Raw genomic sequence first — 23,951 nt, 5'->3', positions numbered from 1 at the left:
GTTACTAAACGTGGAGAGTTAAGAACATAAGAACATAAGAAATAGGAGGAGTAGGCCATCTAGCCCCTCAAGCCTGCTCCGCCATTCAATAAGATCATGGCTGAGCTGATAGTGGGTTCAGTTCCACTTACCCGCCCGCTCCCCATAACCCTTAATTCCCTTAATGGTTAAAAATCTATCTATCTGTGACTTAAACACATTTAACGAGGTAGCCTCTATTGCTTCATTGGGCAGAGAATTCCAAAGATTCACTCCCCTCTGGGAGAAGAAGTTCCTCCTCAACTCTGTTCTAAATTGACTCCCCCGTATTTTGAGGCAATGCCCCCTAGTTCTTGTTTCCATTGTAAGTGGAAATAACCTCGCTGCTTCTACCTAGTCTAGCCCCTTCATTATCTTATATGTCTCTATAAGATCTCCCCTCAACCTTCTAAACTCCAATGAGTACAGGCCCAGTCTACTCAATCTCTCCTCATAAGTTAACCCCCTCATCTCCGGAATCAACCTGGTGAACCTGCTCTGTACCCCCTCCAAAGCTAATATATCCTTTCTTAAATAAGGGGACCAAAATTGTACACAGTACTCTAGGTGCAGCCTCACCACTACCTTGTACAATTGCAGCATGACCTCCCTGCTTTTATACTCCATCCCCTTCGCGATAAAGGCCAAGATTCCATTTGCCTTCTTGATCACCTGCTGCACCTGCAAACTGAGTTTTTGTGATTCATGCACAAGGACCCCCAGGTCCCTCTGCACAGTAGCATGTTGTAATAGTCCATTTTACTATTATTCCTTCCAAAGTGGATAACCTCACACTTACCAACGTTGTTTGAGAAGCCGGGATTCTGAAAGGACGCTTGGAAGTTGCGCTCGGACTCGGAGTTCAACAGGTATCGGTGAATGGCAACCACCGCACGTGTGGAGTAGAACACCACCTCTTTTCCAAAATTCTTTCACGCGACATTCCAAAGATGTGCCGCTTAGGTGGATTGGCCAAGCTACATTGCCCCTTAGTTTCAGGGGGACTAGCTAGGGTAAATGCATGGGGTTACGGGGATAGGGCATTTGTGGGACTGTGGTCGGTGCAGACTCGATGGGCCGAATGGCCTCCTTCTGCACTGTAGGGATTCTATGATCTATGACATGGGCATTGCTGGCTCAGCCAGTTTCCTCCGGACACTCCGGTTTCCTCCCACACTCTAAAGAGATGTAGGTTCGGGGGATTGGCTATGGGAAATTGTCCTTTACTGTTAGGGGGATTATGAGAGCTAATACGTGGAGTTCGGGCCTGGGTGGGATTGTGGTTGGTGCAGACTCGATGGGCCGAATGGCCTCCTTCTTCACTGTAGGGATTCTATGATTCTAAGTCAGGTGGCCTGCTCCTGTATCTTATGTTCTGATGTTCACAGCTCCACTGCAGGACTGTTCAAACATGGCAAAGTGTTGACAAGTCAAGTGGTGCCAACAGGCTGCGAACTAAAGTATATTTACATTGTTAATCACTACAACACAGTGTCGAGATCCGACGTGTAGTAAACTACCCACCTGGATCGGGGTTCAACTTCCCAGCATTTTCCTTCTGATCATCAGCGACCGAGACGCTAATGAAGCGCCTGTGTCGCACGGGGCTTGTCCGCGTGGCACAGCTCTGTTGGGGAGCCAGGCGTGATGGCTGGTTTTCCTACCATTAAACACAGGACATGATTACTGTCAATAAACGCTAATGCAGTCAGTCCCTCTACAGGAACTGTTTCCAATCCTGCCCCCCCCCCCCCCCCCCGAGATATTAAACCAGAGCAGCTCGCTGTGCAGATCCAGTCGCACCACTGGGTGATCACGTTCGAATGGGAAGGGCAGTCAGGGTCGGAATAGCCTCACTTACAGCCTGGGCTGGCCCTTCCCCACACAGGTAGCTACTCTCGCTGCTCTTGGGCTGGGGGCTCAGTGGGGGAAACAGAGCTTCCCCAGAATCATAGAATCAGGAGGCCATTCGGTCCATCAATTCTGCACTGACCACAATCCCACCCAGGCCCTACCCCCATAACCCCACATATTTACCCTGCTAACCGCCCTGACACTAAGGGTCAATTTAGCACGGCCAATCAATGTAACCCGCACATCTTTGGAGTGTGGGAGGAAACCAGAGCACTCGGGGGAAACCCACGCAGACACGGGGAGAACGTGCAAACTCCACACAGACAGTGACCCGAGGCCGGAATCGAACCCGGGTCCCTGGTGCTGTGAGGCAGCAGTGCTAACCACTGGGCCACCATGCTGCCCACATGGTGGAGAATGGAGACGGATCCTGGGTCACTGGTGTATTAGCGACGGGCGGTCAGAATCGTTTATACTCCAATATGTATGGCTCAGGGAAACATTTGAGGAAAAACAGAGGGAGAGGGGCAGGATCTGGAGGCAGAGGTCCGATTAGGTTATAATTCCCTTTATAATCAGCAATTTGTTAGGTTGTTGCTGCACTGGTTATTAAAAGCATCCCAAACAGCACTGTGGATGTACCTACATGACATGGACTGCAACGGCTCAAGGCGGTGGCTCACCACCACCTTCTCAAGGGGCAACTAGGGATGGGCAATAAATGCTGGCCTAGTCAGTGACGCCCCGTGACTAAATTTAAAACAACGGGAGGTTACTGAGTAATTCACATTGGTAATGTGAAAGTTACAGGTAACTTACCTGTCTCAGGTAAGTTAACATTTGAAGTTCGACAGTGTGGAATTTGAACATCTCAGGCTATTTTCTGTATATACCCCACTAATTACTCCATTTCTATCCATACTCCTTTATTCATAATCTCCAGGGATTACCACAACGTTTGTGAGCTTTTTAAACTGTTCGCTGGAAGCGGGCAGATTCTACTGACACCAAGTCAGTCCACACGACAGTGCCTCACCGCCAGTGAGGTTAGTTGATTATTCCCCATGCGGTCTTGTTGAAATGGAACGGAGTACAGCCGGCTGGCTGAGAGTTGTTCACGGGAAGAGGGAAGCTTCGAGTGACTGAGAATAGAGGAGTGACTGTTCCCACTGATCACAATCATTCCGTGGGCAACCAAGCCACCCACCGTCCCAAACACCAGCCCCCAGAGGAGCCAACCCAAACACCATCCAAATTTCAGACAAGTACTGACCTCCTTCCCCTACCTGCCCAAAATTTAGACAGGTCATGACCCCCCGACCTCCCACACTGTCCACATTTCAGACAGGTCGTGACCCGATCTCCTTCCCCATCCTGCCCAAATTTCAGACAGGTCATGACCCCCGACCTCCCACCCTGCCCACATTTCGGACAGGTCAAGACAGGAGACAAAGAGAATGACAGAACTGTCACCTGAATGAAGAGCTCGTTGGTCAGGCCGAGATAGTTATGCAGAGCCACGAAGGTCACTCGCTGTAGCCGCACCATGATAATCTGGCAGAGACAGAAAGTAATATAATTAACAGGCCGGAGAGAGAACAATTTAACCTTTACAACGCGACCAGGGCGATGTGCCTGACTGATTTCAACCACACGCTGAGAAAGCAGGGAACGTGGTGAGGCAGCTGTCTGCGACTATCTGCCTTACTCCCTCCGCCTGGTACGAAAGGTGAAGTCACACAGGATCAGAGGAGAGCTGGCAAGATGAATACAGAACTGGCTTGGCCATAGAAGGCAGAGGGTAGCAGTAGAGGGGTGTTTTTCTGAATGGAAGGCTGTGACTAGTGGTGTTCATGATGTGGAGGTGCTGGCGTTGGACTGGGGTAAACACAGTAAGAAGAGTGACAACACCAGGTTAAAGTCCAACAGGTTTATTTGGTAGCAAAAGCCACTCGCTTTCGGAACAGGCTGTCCCTTCGTCAGGTGGGTGGGAGTTCTGATCACAAACAGGGCACAAAGACAAACTCAATTTACATGAATAATGATTGGAATGCGAGTCTTTACAGGTAACCAAGTCTTAAAGGTACAGACAATGTGAGTGGAGGGAGCATTAAGCACAGGTTAAAGAGATGTGTATTGTCTCCAGACAGGACAGCTAGTGAGATTTTGCACATCCAGGCAAGTTGTGGGGGTTACAGATAGTGAGACATGAACCCAAGATCCCGGTTGAGGCCGTCCTCATGTGTGCGGAACCTGCCTATCAGTCTCTGCTTTGTGCCCTGTTTATGATCAGAACTCCCACCCACCTGACGAAGGGACAGCCTGTTCCGAAAGCGAGTGGCTTTAGCTACCAAATAAACCTGTTGGACTTTAACCTGGTGTTGTTAGACTTCTTACTAGCGGTGTTCCACAGGGATCAGTTCTGGGACCTTTGCTGTTCGTAGTATATATAAATAATCTGGAGGAAAATGTAGCTGGTCTGATTCTGATCAATGATCAGACATGCACTCCAGTGGCTTTCAGACCTGCTCTTCACTGGAGCCACCATCTTACTTCCTCATGTTAGGGCGACACTCAAACTTCAGCATCACTGCCTCACTGGGCCAGAGCCATGAACGGGCACTTTGCGATTCAGCAAGGAAACAACGTGATGGCCCAGGAGTCACTCCAGTGTGGAAAGCAAAGGAACTCTTCACAATCTCGTTGAGAAATGCGGTTTCAACATTTTCAATTTCACAAAACCCCAGGGGACACAATGCAGAAACTGCCACAAAGCAGCCAGCATGATAAAGGACCCCACGCGTCCCGGACATTCTCTCTTCCACCTTCTTCCATCAGGAAAAAGATACAAAAGTCTGAGGTCACGTACCAACTTGTGTCCCCTCGTAACTGACCTTTGAACTAAGGGGAACAGCTGCTCCCTTCCACCCTGTCCATGCCCCTCAATCTTGAACACCTCAATCAGGTCACCCCCTCAGTCTTCTCTACTCCAGAGGAAACAACCCAAGCCCATCATGAACAGCTTCCCTGCTGCTGTCAGACTTTTGAATGGACCTACCTTGCATTTTGATCTTCCTCTACACCCTAGCTATGACTGTAACACTACATTCTGCACTCTCTCCTTTCCTTCTCTATGAACGGTATGCTTTGTCTGTACAGCGCGCAAGAAACAATACTTTTCACTGTATGCTAATACATGTGACAACAATAAATCAAATCAAATCTAAACATTGGGTCAATGAAGTCAAATAGTTCATCCCAATGCACATCACGTGAATAGTTTTAGTCCCCTTAGAATCATAGAATCCCTACAGTGCAGAAGGAGGCCATTCGGCCCACCAAGTCTGCACCCACCCACAATCCCACCCAGCCCCTATTCCCGTAACCCCACATATTTACACTGCTAGCCCCCCTGAAACTAAGGGTCAATTTAGCATGGCCAATGCACCCTAACCCACACGTCTTTGGACTGTGGGAGGAAACCAGAGCACCTGGAGGAAACCCAGGCAGACACGGGGAGAATGTGCAGACTCCACACAGACAGTGACCCGAGGCCGGAATTGAACCCGGGTCCCTGGTGCTGTGAGGCAGCAGTGCTAACCACTGGGCCACCCAACCACAATTCAACCCTCAAAACCACCAAAATAGTCATTTATTCCCTCAACAATGAGAAACACGATGAGGTCATTTATCTCCTCAACGAGCTAATTGCTGATTTGAAGCCTAACTCCTTACATCCACCTTTGCTTTAATTTAATACCTTTCAATCAAACAGAAAAGAACTGACCTGGCATCAATTACCGATTTCAGAAGAGTTTCAAGCTTCATTCACCCTGTGTCATGTGATTTCCAACGTCACTTCTATAAAGCCATCCACGCTTTATTCAGACAATGCCATACAGACGTATGAAATAGGAGCAAACCATTCAGCCCCTCTAGTCTATTCTGTCAGTCAATAAGGTCATGGCTGATCTGATTGTGTTTCAAGTTCCACATTCCCCATCTACCCCCCGATTCAATTCCCTTGCCTAACAAGAACCTATCTACCTCTGCACCTGAAAGAGAGATTTATGTCATTTTAGTGCCAGACTTTAGCAGAAAGAGATTTATTTCCATCCACTCTCTCTATTCGTAGAATCCCTACAGTGCAGAGAGAGGCTATTCGGCCCATAGAGTCTGCACCATAACAAATCCCAATGGGGCCTTATCCCCATAACTCCACATATTTACCCCGCTAATCCCTTTAACCTACGCATCCCAGGACACGAAGGGTCAATTTAGCATGACCAATGCACCTACCCCCTCCAGTGCATTCACCTCCTTCCTATAATGTGGTGACCAGAACTGCACACAGTACACACTTTGATTTATTTAGCCACAGGGAAGGTAAGCTCTGGCGAAGGGTCATCCAGATTCGAAACGTTGCTCTATTCTCTCTCCACAGATGCTGTCAGACCTGCTGAGATTTCCCCACATTTTCTGTCCGAGCACCCGGAGGAAACCCACGCAGACACGGGGAGAACGTGCAAACTCCACACAGACAGTGACCCAAGGCCAGGATTCAAACCCAGGTCCCTGGAGCTGAGAGGCAGCAGTGCTAACCACTGTGCCGCCCTATTCCTCATAATATCTTAATTACTTTCACAGAATCACAGAATCCTACAGGTCAGAAGAGGCCCTTTGGCCCATCGAGTCTGCACCTACGCATTAAAGGCCCTGATCTGCCCACCTAATCTCACTTGCCAGCACTTGGCCCATAGCCATGAATGTTATGGTGTGTCAAGTACTCATCCAGATACTTTTTAAAGGATGTGAGGCATCCCGCCTCCACCACCCTCCCAGGCAGCGCATTCCAGACCCTCACCACCCTCTGCATAAAAATTGTTTCCTCAAATTTCCCCTAAACCTCCCACCCCTCACTTTTAACTTGTGCCCCCTCGTAACGGACCCTTCAGCTAAGGGGAACAGCTGCTCCCTATCCACCCTGTCCATGCCCCTCAATCTTGAACACCTCAATCAGGTCGCTCCTCTGTCTTCTCTGCTCCAGAGAAAACAACCCAGGCCTATCCAACCTCTCTTCATAACTGAAATGCTCCATCCCAGGCAGCATCCTGGTGAATCTCCTCTGCACCCCCTGCAGTGCGTTCACCTCCTTCCTATAATGTGGTGACCAGAACTGCAAACAGTACACTTTGATTTATTTAGCCACAGGGAAGGTAAGCTCTGGCGAAGGGTCATCCAGATTCGAAACGTTGCTCTATTCTCTCTCCACAGATGCTGTCAGGCCTGCTGAGATTTCCCCACATTTTCTGTTTTTGTTCCAGGGAATGCAAGACTAGTTTGTTTAATTTCTCCTCTTGGCATATTTGGTGAATTGCTGCGGTGACAATAATCTCTCCCTCAATGTCAACAAAACGAACGAGATTGTCACCGACTTCAGGAAGCGTAAAGGAGAACATGCCCGTCTCCATCAACGGGGATGAAGTAGAATGGGTCGCGAGCTTCAGGTTTTTAGGTGTCCAGATCACCAACAACCTGTCCTGGTCCCCCCACGCTGACACTATAGTTAAGAAAGCCCACCAACGCCTCTACTTTCTCAGAAGACTCAAGAAATTTGGCGTGTCAGCTATAGCTTTCACCAACATTTACCGATGCACCACAGAAAGCATTCTTTCTGGTTGTATCACAGCTCGGTATGGGCTCCTGCTCTGCCCAAGACCGCAAGAAACTGCAAAAAGTCGTGAATGTAGCCCAATCCATCACGCAAACCAGCCTCCCATCCACTGACTCTGTCTACACTTCCCGCTGCCTTGGCAAAGCAGCCAGCTTAATTAAGGACCCCACGCACCCCGGGCATTCTCTCTTCCACCTTCTTCTGTCGGGAAAAAGATACAAAAGTCTGAGGTCACGTACCAACCGACTCAAGAACAGTTTCTTCCCTGCTGCTGTCAGACTTTTGAATGGACATACCTTGCATTAAGTTGATCTTTCTCTACACCCTAGCTATGACTGTAACACTACATTCTGCACTCTCTCCTTTCCTTCTCTATGAACGGTATACTCTGTATAACGGGCAAGAAACAATACTTTTCACTGTATGCTAATACATGTGACAATAATAAATCAAATCAAATAACTGTTGGAGCCTAATGTAATGCTGGTAAATCTACACTGTACTCCATCCATGGGCAACATACTCTGTGGTGTCCAGATGATTCAGTACTCCAGCTGTGGCCTGGTCAGCTAGACCATGGCTTCTAGCATCTTGTGTGCTAGTCCTCTGGATGGGAAGGGCAGCATTCCATTATTCTTGGTACCTGTCCATGACTTTTCATGGTCTATGTACCTGGATACCCCACCGCAGTCATTTTGGGCCTCCACTGCTTTTCACCATATAGCAAATACCCCGTTCTAATCATTTTTTTATTTCCTAAGTTCACGTTTGCCTTCTTTGAAAATCCTTTGGCCCATTTGCTTCATGTCTCTTGGGAATTCTTTTGCTTCGAGTTGTATTGCTTCCCATGTTGCCTATCTTTGTGCCACTGGCAGCCTCGGACACGTAGCTTTCTCTCCTCTCATTGTTAATAAATATCGGGAACCCAGGACAGCTGTGTGCGGGACACCCTGTCCATTATAGTGTGAAACACCATCTCCTGCCACCTCAAACCATTCACCAAACTGCTCAATAATTTCCCTTCAACTCCCTTCAGCCAAGTCTTTGTTTAAAAAGGGAATTTTAAAAAAAATCAAATGTCTTCTGCAAGTCCATATAAAAGACACCCACAGACATGACCATGCATCACTTTAGAAAATGGGAGCAGGAGTGGGCCATTCAGCCCATCGAGCCTGCTCCACCATTCATTATGATCACAGCTGATCATCCAACTCAGTAACCTGTTTTCCCCCGCACCCCCCCATATCCTTTGATCTCCTTCACCCCAAGTTCTCTATCTAACCGCTCCTTGAAAACATACAATGCTTTGGCCTCGACTGCTTTCTGTGGTAGTGAATTCCACAGGCCCACCTGGGTGAAGAAATTCCTCCTCATCTCTATCCTATAAAACGTTTATCCCTTATTCTTAGACTGTGATCCTGGTTCTGGACACCCCCACCATCAGGAACATTCTTCCTGCAGCTAATCCTGTTAGAATTTTATAGGTTTCTATCAGATCCTTCCTCCGAACTCCAGTGAGTATAATCCGAATCAACTCAATCTCTCCTCATACATCAGTCCCGCCATTCCCGGAATCAGCCTGGTAAACCTTAGCTGCACTCCCTAGAGCAAGAACATCCTTCCTCAGACAAGGAGACCAAAACTGCCTCCAAAATTCTAGGTGTGGCCTCACCAAGACTTTATTTAATTGGACCAAGATATCCTTGCTCCCATACGTATAGGAGAGGTGATGGCCTAGTGGTATTGTTAGACTTTTAATCCAGAAACTCAGCTAATGTTCTGGGGGACTCAGGTTTGAGTCCCGCCATGGGGCAGGTGGTAGAATTTGAATTCAATTTTTTAAAAATCTGGTATTAATAATCTACTGATGACTATGAAACCATTGCCGATTGTCAGAAAAACCCATCTGGTTCACTAATGTCCTTTCGGGAAGGAAATCTGCCGTCCTTACTTGGTCTGGCCTACTCCAGAGCCACAGCAATGTGGCTGGCTTTCAACTGCCCTCCAAGGGCAACTGGGAATGGGCAATAAATGCTGGCCAGTCAATGACGCCCGTGTCCCACAAATGAATTTTTAAAAACCTCAAATCCGGCTGCAACTGCATGCTTACCTTCAGTGACTGGTGTCCAAGGACACTCAGATCCTGCTGCACACTCCCCTCTCCCAATCTATAGCCAACTCAGATAACAATCTGCCTTCCTACTTTTGTTACCAAAGTGGATAACCTCACATTTATCCACATTATACTGTACCTTCTATGTATTTACCCGCTCACTCAACTTGTCCAAATCACAATGAAGCATCTCTGCATCCTCCTCATAGCTCACCCTCCCACCCAGCTTTGTATCATTTGCAAATTTGGAGATAGTACATTTAGCTCCTTCATCCAAATCATGCGAATACATTGTGAATAGCTGGGGTCCTACGCAGGGGCAGCACAGTGGCACTGCTGCCTCACAGCACCAGGGACCCAGGTTCAATTCCTAGCTTGGGTCACTGTCTGTGCGGAGTCTGCACTTTCCCCCCCCGTGTCTGCGTGGCTTTCCTCTGGGTGCTCTGGTTTCCTCCCACGGTACAAAAGACATGCTAAAATTCAGATCCCTATGGTACCCACTAGTCACTGCCTGCCATTCGGAAAATGACCTGTTTATTCCTACTCTGTTTCCTGCCTGCTAACCAGTTTTCTATCCATCTCAATACAATACCCCCAACCCCATAAACTTTAATTTCACACGCTAATCTCTTATGTGGGACTTTGTCGAAAGTCTTCTGAAAGTCCAAATAAACCATATCCACTGGCTCCCTCTCATTAACTCTACTTGTTACATCCTCAAAGAATTCCAGTAGATTTATCAAGCATGATTTCCTTTTAGTAAATCCATGCTGAATGTGCCACTGTTTACCAAGTGCTCTGTTATAAAGTCTTTGATACTGGACTCTAGAATTTTCCGCACTATTGATGTCAGGCTGACTGGTTTATAATTCCCTGTCTTCTCTCTACCTCCCTTTTTAAACAGTGGGGTTACATTACTTACCTTCCAATCTGTAGGAACTGTTCCAGAGTCTATAGAAACTTGGAAAATGACCACCAATGCATCCACTATTTCCAGGGACATTTCCTTAAGTACTCTGGGGTGTAGATTATCAGGCACTGGGAATTTATTAGCCTTCAATCCTCTCAATTTCCCCAACACCGTTTCTCTACTAATACTGATTTCCTTCAGTTCCTCCCTCTCTCTAAACCTTGTGTTCCCCAACATTTCTGGTACGTTATTTGTGTCCTCCTTTGTGAAGACAGAACCTAACTATGTATTTAGTTGGTCAGCCATTTTGTTGTCCCCCATTATAAATTCCCCTGTTTCTGACATCTTACAAGAAGGCAACAAGCCACAAGATAAGGGCAATGCATCATGTGGGGCAACAAGGGTTGGACGTGAGCCGAAAGAAAAGTGGCAGAGCATGAAGAAAAGGGGACATGCCCTCTCTCTGTCCAATCCCAAAAACCTTAGTCACCGCTTCAGAAACAATTCCATCAGGTTTTGTTCCTACAACCTCCTCCAAGCTCTCCTGACTCTGGGCTCCCCTATGCTCCTTTTCCTGTCAGACTCAGAGTGGGGCCATTACTGAATCACCCCCGCACTCTTTAAACCCCAGACCCTTCATCTCATTACATCTCTGCTGAAAACCACCCACCCCCTTCCACTTCCAAAGCTTTGACCATCGTCTCTCATTATCCCAGTTCAGTGCGACACATCGGGATAGGACTAAAACCTCCAGAAAAATATAAATACATCACAATAATTGACTCACAATGTATTGCTTTGATTTCAGGAAAACGTTTCATTTCCCTAGATTTGAATAACTGGGGTGTGGACTTGACTGAGAACAAAGGGTTGAATAGCGAGCTTTGTGACTAGTGTGTAGGTGAAACCTACACTGTCTACTCTTACACAAGCAGCACTGGAATCACCTTTGGAACACTATGGTGATCTGATGCTTAGTGAGGGCGTGTTTGTGTACTCATCTGTGCATCATAGAAATAGGATCATAAAATCTCTACAGTGCAGAAGGAGGCCATTCGGCCCATCGAGTCTGCACCGACAACAACCCCACCCCCGCAAACGCACATATTTACCCTGCTAATCTCCTGACACTAAGGGGCAATTCAGCACGGCCAATCCACCTAAACCGCACATCTTTGGACTGTGGGAGGAAACCGGAGCACCCGGAGGAAACCCACGCAGACACGGAGAGTGTGCAGACTCCACACAAATAATGACCTGAGGCCGGAATTGAACCCGGGTCCCTGGTACTGTGAGGCAACAGTGCTAACAATTGTGCCACCGTGCCACCCATGCATCTTCGGAGAAAGGGGTATAGCCTTTGTTCAGTAACAGCTCTCACCTGTACCACTCTGACCAAGCTTTCTGGATATTTCTCGAAAATCGTCTGAAACGCCTCCACTGGCAAACAAAGTACTGTCGATACTTCAGCAGCTCGAGCGGACACAGTCTTGTACGGTCGTTGGTGACCCTGCAACAATTCAAAAACACCCAGGATTATTTCCATCATCCGCAATGCATGGTCCTCCCAGAGCTTCAGTGTCTGCGAGTCCACCCAAACTGTACCCGAGGCGTCCAGATCCCCAACCCGTCCTGGTTCCCCCATGCCGACGCTACACTTAAGAAAACCCTCCAAAACCCCTACTTTCTCAGAAGACTAAGGAAATTCAGCATGTCCGCCTCAATTCTCATCAACTTTTACAGATGCACCATAGAAAGCATTCTTTCTGGATGTATCACTGCTTGGTATGGCTCCTGCTCTGCCCAAGACCGCAAGAAACTACAAAGGATGGTGAACACAGCCCAATCCATCACGCAAAGCAGCCTCCCATCCATTGACTCTGTCTACACTTCCCGCTGCCTCGGAAAAGCAGCCAGCATAATTAAGGACCCCACACACCCCAGACATTCTCTCTTCCACCTTCTTCTGTCGGGAAAAAGATACAAAAGTCTGAGGTCACGTACCAACCGACTCAAGAACAGCTTCTTCCCTGCTGCTGTCAGACTTTTGAATGGACTTACCTTGCATTAAGTTGATCTTTCTCTACACCCTAGCTATGACTGTAACACTACATTCTGCACTCTCTCCTTTCCTTCTCTATGAACGGTATGCTTTGTCTGTATAGCGCGCAAAAAACAATGCTTTTCACTGTATGTTAATACATGTGACAATAATAAATCAAATCAAAAACCTGAATGCACCCAGCCCAAACGAGTCGAGACACAGCCAGACAGGGAACACACATGAGCTATCTGACTTGAAGCTATCATCCACTATCACTCGGCAAGTATATCTGGCTACCAGCTATTTATCAATAGATGGATTCCACTCGAGTTGCAGACTTTAAGGACTCGCGGTAAAATGCTTACAAGGAACATACAAATTCTGAACATTGACTGGTTTTTGATTTGATTTGTCACATGTATTAGTATACAGTGATAAGTACTGTTTCTTGTGTGCTAAACAGACAAAGCATACCATTCATAGAGAAGGAGAGAGTACAGAATGTAGTGTTACAGTCATAGCTAGGGTGTAGAGAAAGATCAACTTAATGCGAGGTAGGTCTATTCAAAAGTCTGATGGCAGCAGGGAAGAAGCTGTTCTTGAGTTGGTTGGTACGTGACCTCAGACTTTTGTCTCTTTTTCCCGACAGAAGAAGGTGGAAGAGAGAATGTCCAGGGTGCGTGGGGTCCTTAATTATGCTGGCTGCTTTGCCGAGGCAGTGGGAAGTGTAGACAGAGTCAATGGATGGGAGGCTGGTTTGAGTGATGGATTGGGCTACATTCACGACAGGTTTCTTGCGGTCTTGGAGCCACATCAAGCTGTGATACAACCAGAAAGAATGCTTTCTATGGTGCATCTGTGAAAGTTGGTGAGAGTCGTAGCTGACACGCCAAATTTCCTTAGTCTTCTGAAAATGTTGCTACAAGCTCCCTGAAGCAGCCAAATTGGCTGGCTATGTTAAGTGACCCAGTAATGGTGCTATGTACACCTGCCCCGTACACTTTGAGCTCAATCTATTCTACTGTGGTAATAGATAATTATACTAAATCGACATCGCTGCTTCTATAGAGAGAAATGAATCATTACAGGTGCATGCTCAACGCTGGGTCTGCTTTCTCATACCCCTTCCCCTCCCCTCCCCCAGCTACTCGCCCATCATTCACTCATGAAGCAGTCAACTTAGTGCTGACTTGTGACCATCACATGACAATCCTGTCTCCACCCAACATGCACGCTCCTAGTAAGTTTAAAGTTTATTTATTAGTGTCACAAATCGGTTTACATTAACACTGCAATGAAGTTACTGTGAAAATCCCCTAGTCGCCACACTCAGAGGAGCAGGAAACTAGAGGCTGCTTTTCACAAAACAGTCATCCAATGACAGTCGGGACAACCGGAGAAGCCAGCCACCCCATAGGTCACAAAGAAATGAATTCTATCCCCACTGAAACCAAGTTACCGCATAGCGAGAGTGGGGACTGCACGGTGGTTAGCACTGCTGCCTCACATAGCCAGGGACCCGGGTTCAATCCCCGGCTTGGGTCACTGTCTGTGCAGAGTCTGTACATTCTCCCCGTGTCTGCGTGGCTTTCCTCTGGGTGCTCCAGTTTCCTCCCACACAGACGTGCTGGTTAGGTGGATTAGCCGTGCTAAATTCTCTCTCAGTGTACCCGAACAGAGCGCGAGAGTATGGCGACTAAGGTAATTTCACAGTAACTTCATTGCAGTGTTAATGTAAGCCTTACTTGTGACTCTAATAAATAAACTTTAAAACTCAAGCCTGGATTATCCCTGGGCTAAATCGCTCTGACGTACCACGTCATCCATAGACCTCAGCCATACCCGTGGAGGCCAACGCTCCCAATCTGAAAGCGTGCTGACACGCGCTCACTTACTGTGATAACGTCAAGGATGCTTAGTAAACTGTGCACGCTGTCACCAGGGAAAATCTCCTTCACAACAATCTCCTTGCCATCCTGCAAGAGAAATGCACAAGTTAAGCAGTTGAGGCATTGATACGAGGACATCAACAGCAACTGTATCCCCAATTCTGGAGTCCATTCCCACAGTCCGATCCCACGCCATGACAAACAGCTACAAACACCCTCTTCATGAGAGCACATGTTCCAGTATCACCTCATTGCCCCCAGTGTTATTGAAGAGGATTGGAATTTCACTGCAGCGCTGGGGTTTGGAGGATTTAGAAGCTGAAAATTGACACCTGTTTCAAATTTAACGGCATTTTTTTTTAAAAAAGGGAAGTCACTCAATACCATGCAGACGCACAGGCGTTTGGGTAAGGAAATGTCTCCCCGAGTCTTGGATTGGAACCGAGAATCTTACACAAAGGAAATATTGGATTGAGGCAGGAAGGAGGTTGAGAATGGAATGATTTGCGTGAGTGAGTGGATACAGAGGGGCAAGTGGAGATTCGGAAGGGGAAAATTGATAACACAGGACTGTGGAGCAACAGAGAAAGGAAACATTGTGATTCTGCCTGAATCACAGGTTGTTCTAGTGCAGAAATGAGTTATTCAATCCACCCGAGAGATTCTATGAATGCTTAGACCTGTTTTTTAACACAGAGGGCAGTGGGTGCCTGGAACTCGCTGCCAGGGGAGGTAGTGGAAGCAGATAAGATAGCGACTTTTAAGGGGCATCTGGACAAATGCATGAATAGGATGGGAATAGAGGGATGTGGTCCCCGGAAGGGTAGGGGGTTTTAGTTCAAACCGGCAGCATGGTCGGTGCAGGCTTGAAGGGTCAAAAGGCCTGTTCTTGTGCTGTAATTGTCTTTGTTCTATACAAAGACTTCATTTTAAGATATTTCTGCCCATGCAATTGCATTTAAATGCTAGACGGTAGGGTTTAACCAACACTGCTAACTTGACTACATTTTAAAACTCAGAAGGCATGCTGGGTTAGCTAAAAATTGACTGCATCCCTGAAGGGTACACAACAGCAGCCGCAACAATCGTTTATCTAGACAGAGACAGCCTGTGAAGGACACTTACAACAACAACAAGATAAGAATTGAAATATAGTTTAGATTTCAGTGTGTTTTTTTCAGTGTTCAGTCCAGTACAATGCAGGGACTGGCTTGCTTAAGAGCCAGTCTCCAAAGTTTCCTTTTGCTTTTCACTTTTGTCACATTAATTTTTAAAGTACTTTTCAATAAAACAACTTCATTTTAAAACCTCGTACCAGTGCTGTCCCCACGTCTGTTCAAAGTAATGAATGGACCCAACACCACCCTTCAAGTCTTCCCCAGTGAAATATATTGGATACTGAGGGAGATGGTGGCAGACCGGAAATGTCGACCAGCTGCTCTGGGACACAGGTTCAAATCCCACCACAGCAGCTGGCAGATTTTTAATTCACTTTATAAATATGGAATTACAAAGCGAGTCTATGGTGATCACGGCAAGCATCAACGATTGTTTTAAAAACCCATCTGGTCCGCAGCAATGTGGTTGACTCTTAACTGCCCTCTGAAAAGGCACAACAAGCTATTCAGTTCAAGGGCAATTAGCGATGGGAAAGCTTGGGGCGGCACAATGGCACAGCGCTTAGCACTGCTGCCTCACAGCGCCAGAGACCCGGGTTCGATTCCCAGCCTCGGGTCACTGTCTATGTGGAGTCTGCACGTTCTCCCCGTGTCTACGTGGGTTTCTTCCGGGTGCTCCGGTTCCCTCCCACAGTCCAAAGATGTGGAGGTTAGGTGGATAGGCCATGCTAAATTGATCCTAGGATTAGCAGGGTAAATATGTGGGGTTACGGGATTGTGGTCGGTGCAGACTCGATGGGCCAAATGGCCTCCTTCTGTACTGTAGGGATTCTGTGATTCAATGCTGCCTTTGCAGGGACACACACAGCCCATGAAAGAATTTTTTAGAATTATTTACCTTTCCAATCTCTTGTAAAACAAAAAAATAGCTCTCACTGTTGCTCCACAGTCCGATGCTATCAATTTCCCCTTCCAAATCTCCACTCGTCCCCGCATACTCCCATTCACGTAACTCATTCCCTCCTCAGCTCCCTCCCTGCCTCAATCCAATCTGGTGCTTGTGCTGTTCCCACTGAACGCACCCACACCAAAACCCCACCACAGCAGCCCAGGGACCACAGCGACCCTGACCCACTCACTCTTAGCCCAGTGATCCACCCCTGCCTAAAGCCCCTATCGTAAAACAATTCCATCGTTGTAAAAGTCAATGAAAAGTGGAATTATGCAGGAGATGCAAAGACTTGTAGTTCTCCAACCCAAAACTAAAACAAGGTTGAGTTTCTTAAGAGTCTCGGAGGGAAGTCCGGCGCTGAGCTGATCACTCCCAGAAACACGAATCAATGACTTACACTTTAAAACTTTAGGTGAAGTTTACGGCAATAATTAGAACCAAATGAATGATGTATGGAAACTGGGATTAGAATGGAATGAGGTTCCCTGACTCAACGTGGAAAGTTGGTCCCTGCACCAGTTAAGGGTGTGGTTCCCTGTACAAGAATCCCGACTCCTGGATCAGACAGTGGTCTGAGCTGAGCATGACACAGTCTCACAACGGAAACCAAACATCCCACACCCATCGAAAGGCGGGCGATCACTGAGATCACACAGCCCAGCTAGCGATCGAGAAAGAAGGCGCAAAGGCTGGGGGCATTATCAGGGTAATAAACACAACAGGATGAAGGGTCATCCAGACTCAAAACTTTGGCTCTCTTCTCTCTCCACAGATGCACTAATATAGACATAGAAACAGAGAATCCCTACAGTGTAAAAGGAGGCCATTCGGCCCATCGAGTCTGCACCGACTACAGTCCCACCCAGGCCCTATCCCCATAACCCCATGCATTTACCCGAGCTAGTCCCCCTGACACTAAGGGGCAATTTAGCATGGCCAATCCACCTAACCCGCACATCTTTCAGACTGTGGGAGGAAACCAGAGCACCCGGAGGAAACCCACACAGACACGAGGAGAACGTGCAGACTCCACACAGACAGTGACCCAAGCCGGGAATCAAACCCGGGTCCCTGGCGCTGTGAGGTGGCAGATTAACCACTGCCACCGTGCTGCCATAATGCTGCATTTTGTCAGACCTGCTGAAATTTTGCAGCATTTTCTGTTTTTGTTTCCGATTCCAGCATCCGCAACATTTTGCTTTTCAGTTAGGATAGGGAAGTGACCCACCGTCAGTCAGACAGAGATTGTGCAGCAGTACCATACTGGCAGAGTGATGTCATCAGACAAGAGGCTTCTTTTAGTTTATTCATTATTGTCACAAGTAGGCTTACATTAACACTGCAATGAAGTTACTGTGAAAATCCCCTAGTCGTCACACTCCAGCGCCTGTTCGGGTACAATCAAGGGCAATTTAGCACGGCCAATGCACCTAACCAGCACGTCTTTCAGACTGTGGGAGGAAACCGGAGCACTCGGAGGAAACCCATGCAGACACGGGGAGAACGTGCAGACTCCACACAGGCAGTGACCCAAGCAGAGAATTGAACCCGGTGGCGGGGTGGATCACTGGGCTAAGAGTGAGCGAGTCAGCAGTGCTAACCATTGTGAGGCAGCAGTGCTAACCATTGTGAGGCAGCAGTGCTAACCATTGTGAGGCAGCAGTGCTAACCATTGTGAGGCAGCAGTGCTAACCATTGTGAGGCAGCAGTGCTAACCATTGTGAGGCAGCAGTGCTAACCATTGTGAGGCAGCAGTGCTAACCATTGTGAGGCAGCAGTGCTAACCATTGTGAGGCAGCAGTGCTAACCACTGTGAGGCAGCAGTGCTAACCACTGTGAGGCAGCAGTGCTAACCACTCTGCTACCGTGGCGCCTTCCAAGGGCGATGATGCTGATCACTAGCAAACCAATGGGTTTGGACTTGAGACCATGCACTGCGAACACTGACCTCGCAGAGCAGTCCCAGCCCATAAGGCATCCTGCTGCAAGGGTCAAGGAATTGCCTCATCAATGACGAGGCAGCAAGTGAGATGGGGGACAACATCACTGGCACAGCTATAGGGAGTGGAGCAAGTAAATTGGAGAAACTGTCTATTCAATCTAACGTACAGAGATAGTGCAACTCAGAGTCATAGAGGCTTACAGCATGGCCCTTCGGCCCAACTCGCCCATGCTGCTCTTTTTAAAAAAATGATCAACCTAGTCCCAATTGCCCGCATTTGGCCCATATCCCTCTATACCCATCTTACCCATGTAACTGTCTAAATGCTTTTTAAAAGACAAAATTGTATCCACCTCTACTTCTACCGCTGGCAGCTTGTTCCAGACACTCACCACCCTCCGTGAAACAATTGCCCCTCTGGACCCTTTTGTATCTCTCCCCTCTCAGCTTAAACCTATGCCCTCTAGTTTTAGGCTCCCCTACCTTTGGGAAAAGATATTAACTATCTATCTGATCAATGCCCCTCATTATTTTATAGACCTCTATAGGATCATCCCTCAGCCTCCTACGCTGCAGAGAAAAAAAGTCCCAGTTTAGAACATAGAACATAGAACAGTACAGCACAGAACAGGCCCTTCGGCCCACGTTGTTGTGCTGAGCTTTGTCTGAAACCCAGATCAAGCTATTTCCTCCCTATCATCCCGAAGTACTCCATGTGCCTATCCAATAGCTTCTTAAATGTTCCTAAAGTTTATCCAGCCTCTCCTTATAACGCAATCCATCAAGTCCCGGTAGCATCCTAGTAAATCTTTTCTGCACTCTTTCTAGTTTAATAATATCCTTTCTATAATAGGGTGACCAGAACTGTACACAGTATTCCAAGTGTGGCCTTACCAATGTCTTGTACAACTTTAACAAGACGTCCCAACTCCGGTATTTAATGTTCTTAACAATGAAACCAAGCATGATACGTTTCATTTGCATTGATTCAATGAGCTCTTGTAAAGTTGACTCTACTGAAAATCAATTGGACTAACAATCGATGGAGAACATTGATCACTTGTGTCTTTATCCAGATGAACTTACAGTTCCCACCAGGCTGAGCTCCAGTTTGCCATCCTGTACCACGTAGATGCTGTTGTCCGCCTGACCCTGCCGGAAGACATACTCCCCTTGCTGGAACTGCTGGAACACCATGTGCTTACACAGTTCGAGAAACAGAGGCTTTTCAAAATGGCCCAGGACTCTGCAGAGTTGGGGGGAGGGGGGGGATTAAATAGGACAAAAATTAAAATTAAACTTAAATTAATAGACAAAGCTGGTCCTGTACCTCAATTTGCGAGACTTTCTCCAGAAGATCGAGAAGTTTTGTTGAATAAATGCAATCTTATTAGCATCTTGCCTAATTGAACAAAGATGCAGAATCATAGATTGAATCATAGAACCCTACAGTGCAGAAGCAGGCCATTCAGCCCATCGAGTCTGCACTGACCACAATCCCACCCAGGCCCAAGCCCCATAACCCTATGCATTCATCCTAGCTAGTCCCCCTGACACTAAGGGGCAATTTGGCATGGCCAATTCACCTAACCAACACACCCTTGGCCTGTGGGAGGAAACCGGAGCACCCGGAGGAAACCCACGCAGACACGAGGAGAATGAGCAAACTCCACGCAGACAGTGACCCAAGCCCGGGAATCGAACCCGGCAGACTTGGGCAACCGTGAATGTTTCACATTCGGGTTAAAGTTCTGCCTTTCTCTCTCACTTAATTACCCAGCATTCCCTGCAGCAAGTTAGTCTTCCTCAAAATTGGAAACGTTGCTTAGAAACTCTTCCTGTCCAAATTATAAATATTACAGCAGAGAGCGAACTTCTACTGGTTCCTGCTCTTCAACTGGGGAGTTGCACTTGAACGCTGTTTCCCTGTCCCCTTTGCCCATTCAGAGGGGTCCGACGTGAACAATTACTCTCAAATGTGGCACTTTACTGAAGCAGAGCCCTGTATATCCAGCATGCCTCAATAATACAAATGGTTGCAGATTAAAATTTAAATATATTTATATTTACTCCAGTGAAACTCAACTGGACTCACCACATACGGCTGCAAGAGCAGGTCAGAGGCTGGGAATACTGCGGCGAGTAACTCACCTCCCGACTCCCCAGAGCCTGTCCACCATCTACAAGGCACAAGTCAGGAGTGTGATGGAACACTCCCCACTTGCCTGGATGGGTGCAGCTCCAACAACACTCAAGAAACTTGACACCATTCAGGACAAAGCAGCCCCACTTGATTGGCACCACATCTACAAACATTCACTCCCTCCACCACCGACGCTCAGTAGCAGCAGTGTGTACCATCTACAAGATGCACTGCAGCAATTCACCAAAGATCCTTAAATCTTCCAAACTTGCGACCTCTTCCATCTAGAAGGACAAGGGCAGCAGATAAATGGGAACACCACCACCTGCAAGTTCCCCTCCAAGCCACTCACTGTCCTGACTTGGAAATATATCGACCGTTCCTTCGCAGTCGCTGGGACAAAATCCTGGAATTCCCTCCCAAACGACGCCAGCGACGCCCATGTTCCACGAATGAATAAAAAGTGAAGGTGTTACGAAAGACCAAATGAAGCAAATTTCCTTCAGAGGGTTTTATACAGACGCTGCACTTGATTCATGAGGCTGATTCATGGGGTGAAGGGGTTGGGTTGGCCGATGAGGAAACATTGAGCAGGTTGGGTCGACATTGGGGGTCCCTGAAACCAATCACAGCGCCAGTGATAGGAGGGAAGTGTGCAACTGGAGGCCCGACTGTGTGACGCCAAGCTTGTAAATCGGACAATCTTGTTGGAAAGTAACCAGTGACAACTCTGTATTGGATGCAATGTGACCAATGGTAACAGCCTGTAAGGGTCAGCTGACCTGGTAAACCATGGAACCAATCACAGAATGATGTGATGGTCAGCTGACCAGCTGACTCACTATAAAGAACGTATTGGGAATTGCGTTGAGCGGCCCAGGGCGAGGCCCCAAGTTTGGAGTAATGAAGTTTCTTTATTAAACCCTTTCTTTGATTTATAAGTTGGAGTAAGTTTTGTTATATTTTCATTATCTGCATTTGAAGAGTTCCTTCTGAAGAAACAATCTTAGGGGGTTCGACAGGGTAAATGTTGGCCGATTTAATGGCCATCTCAATGGGCCGAATGGCCTAATTCTGCTCCTGTATCTTATGAACTTATGAGGAAGTTTCCACTTGTGGGAGAGTGTAGCACCAGACAGCACAGTCGCAGAATAAGAGGGCGCTCATTGGATTTGAGGAAGAATTTCTTCTCTCAAAGAGTGGTGAATCTTTGGAATTCTTTACCCCAGGAAGCTGAGGAGATCGAGCATTTGAACATTTTCAAGGGTGAGATGGATAGGTTTTTAAATCAGTCGGATAATTAAGGGTTATGGAGATAAGGCAGGCAAGTGGACTGAGTGAGTGAGAGATCAGCCATGATCTTATTAAACGGCAGAGCAAGCCTGAAGGGCTGAATGGCTTCCTCCTGCCCCCCATTTCTATTGGTCTATGGTCTAATGCTTTAGAGGTGCCTCCCGGAGACACGGTGACACACGGACAGAGGAGGGTTGATCTAGCATAGATCAACTGAGTGGGCAAAGGTTTGGCAGATGGAGTATGAAGGGGGAAATGTGAGGCTGCCCACTTTGGTGGGAAGAATACAAAATCAGGGTGTATTTAAATGGAGGGAGACTACAAAATTCTGTGGGGGTGCCGGCATACATGAATCACAAGAAGCCAACATGCAGATACAGCAAGATATTAGGGAGATAAATGGAACCTTAGCCTCGATTACAAGAGGGATGGAGTTTACAAGGAGGGAAGTCTTACTCGAACTGTTCAGGGCATTGGTGACTAGAGCACTGCGAACAGTTTTGGTGTCCTTAAAGTTTCTATAAAATAGTTTAGTTATTAGTCACAACTCAACTTACATTCACACTGCAATGAAGTTACTGCGAAAATCCCCTAGTCACCACACTCCGGTGCCTGTTCGGGGACACTGAGGGAGAATTTAGCATGGCCAATCCACCTAACCAGCACATCTTTGGACTGTGGGAGGAAACCGGAGCTCCCGGAGGAAACCCACGCGGGCATGGGGAGAATGCACAGACTCCACACAGACAGTGACCCAAGCTGGGAATCGAACCCAGGTCCCTGGTGCTGTGAGGCAGCAGTGCTAACCACTGTGCCACCCCTTACTTAAAGATGGGATATACTTACATTGAAGCTAGTTCAGAAAAGGTTCATTAGGCTGGCCTCTGGGGAGGTAAGGGTCCTTTTGGAGGGAAGGTTGAACAGGTTGGACCAATACTTACGGGAGTTTAGGAGAGTGAGAGGTGACCCTATTGAAACATATAGACCAGAGAGGATAAAACCACGGATGCTGGAATCTGAAAGAAAAACAGAAAGTGCTGGAAAATCTCAGCAGGTCTGACAGCATCTGTGGGAGAGAATAGGGCCAACCTTTCGAGTCAGGATGATGCTTCATCAGAACACTAAGATCGGAGAGGGCTTGACAGGGTAGATACCGAGAGAATGTGTCCCCATGTGGGGGAATTTAGAACTGGGGGAATGGTTTAAAAAAAAAAAGAGCCTCTCCTCGGGATGGAGAGACGAGGAATTTGATGGAGACGAAGGAACTGGGAGAATGGAATGGAGTCCTTGCTGGGTGAGAAAGTGTGGTTGAGGTAGCTGTGGAAGTCAGTTGGGTTATGAGTTATTGATAGCCTATCGTCAAAAATGCCGACGGAGAAATCAAGGGAAGAGTCGGATGTGGACGATGTGAAACTGCCACTAAGGTGGACATTGGAAGCAAAGTGGACAAAGTCTCTGTTGCATTGGTTCCACTGATGCAACCTTCCAGATCAGCAATTTCCCCAACCAAGGATTACTCCACCACTGTGGCTGACAGGGCCCTTGACAGCATCCATCACAACTTCCTGCACCTCCGCTCTCACCTCTACCTCTCACTCCAAGAACCACGATAGGGCTCCCCCTTGTCCTTATCCCCTCCCCCCAGCCCCACCTCTGTATTCACTGGATCAGTTCCACCACCGAACATCTTCCCCTCCCTTTCAACATTCTGAAAGGACTGTTCCCTCCACAATATTCTGCTCCACTCCCCTGTCACTCCCAATCGGTTCCCTTCCCATGCAAACACGGGGAGATGTAACACTTGCTCCTTTATCTCACCATCCAAGGGGGCCAAACACTCCTTCCAGGTGGAGCCATGAACTACGTGTACTCCTTTCGATTTGGTCAACTGTATTTGGACACTCACAATGCGTTCTCTACACAGAGGGAACCAAACACAGCTTGGGTGAATGCGGACAATCTTCATGCAGCAAACTAGCACGACACAAGCTTCCAGTGAGC

At 47.5% G+C, this 23,951-nt stretch overlaps 1 protein-coding gene across 1 annotated transcript in view; it reads right to left on the bottom strand.

Moving 5' to 3' along the window:
• Positions 1–23,951, bottom strand: part of pnpla6 (patatin-like phospholipase domain containing 6) — a 199,900-nt gene that overhangs the window by 120,960 nt on the left and 54,989 nt on the right. The window contains exons 8-12 of the mRNA XM_078235102.1: positions 19,601–19,760; positions 14,509–14,589; positions 11,951–12,079; positions 3,346–3,426; positions 1,543–1,678 (exon numbers count right to left, since the gene is read on the bottom strand). Coding sequence (XP_078091228.1) covers positions 1,543–1,678; positions 3,346–3,426; positions 11,951–12,079; positions 14,509–14,589; positions 19,601–19,760 — 587 coding nt within the window. The remainder of the gene's footprint in view (positions 1–1,542; positions 1,679–3,345; positions 3,427–11,950; positions 12,080–14,508; positions 14,590–19,600; positions 19,761–23,951) is intronic.

This window comes from Mustelus asterias, chromosome 19 (assembly GCF_964213995.1).
Source record: "Mustelus asterias chromosome 19, sMusAst1.hap1.1, whole genome shotgun sequence".
Taxonomy (NCBI): Eukaryota; Metazoa; Chordata; class Chondrichthyes; order Carcharhiniformes; family Triakidae; genus Mustelus; species Mustelus asterias.
This window is presented reverse-complemented; position numbering and strand designations above follow the sequence as displayed.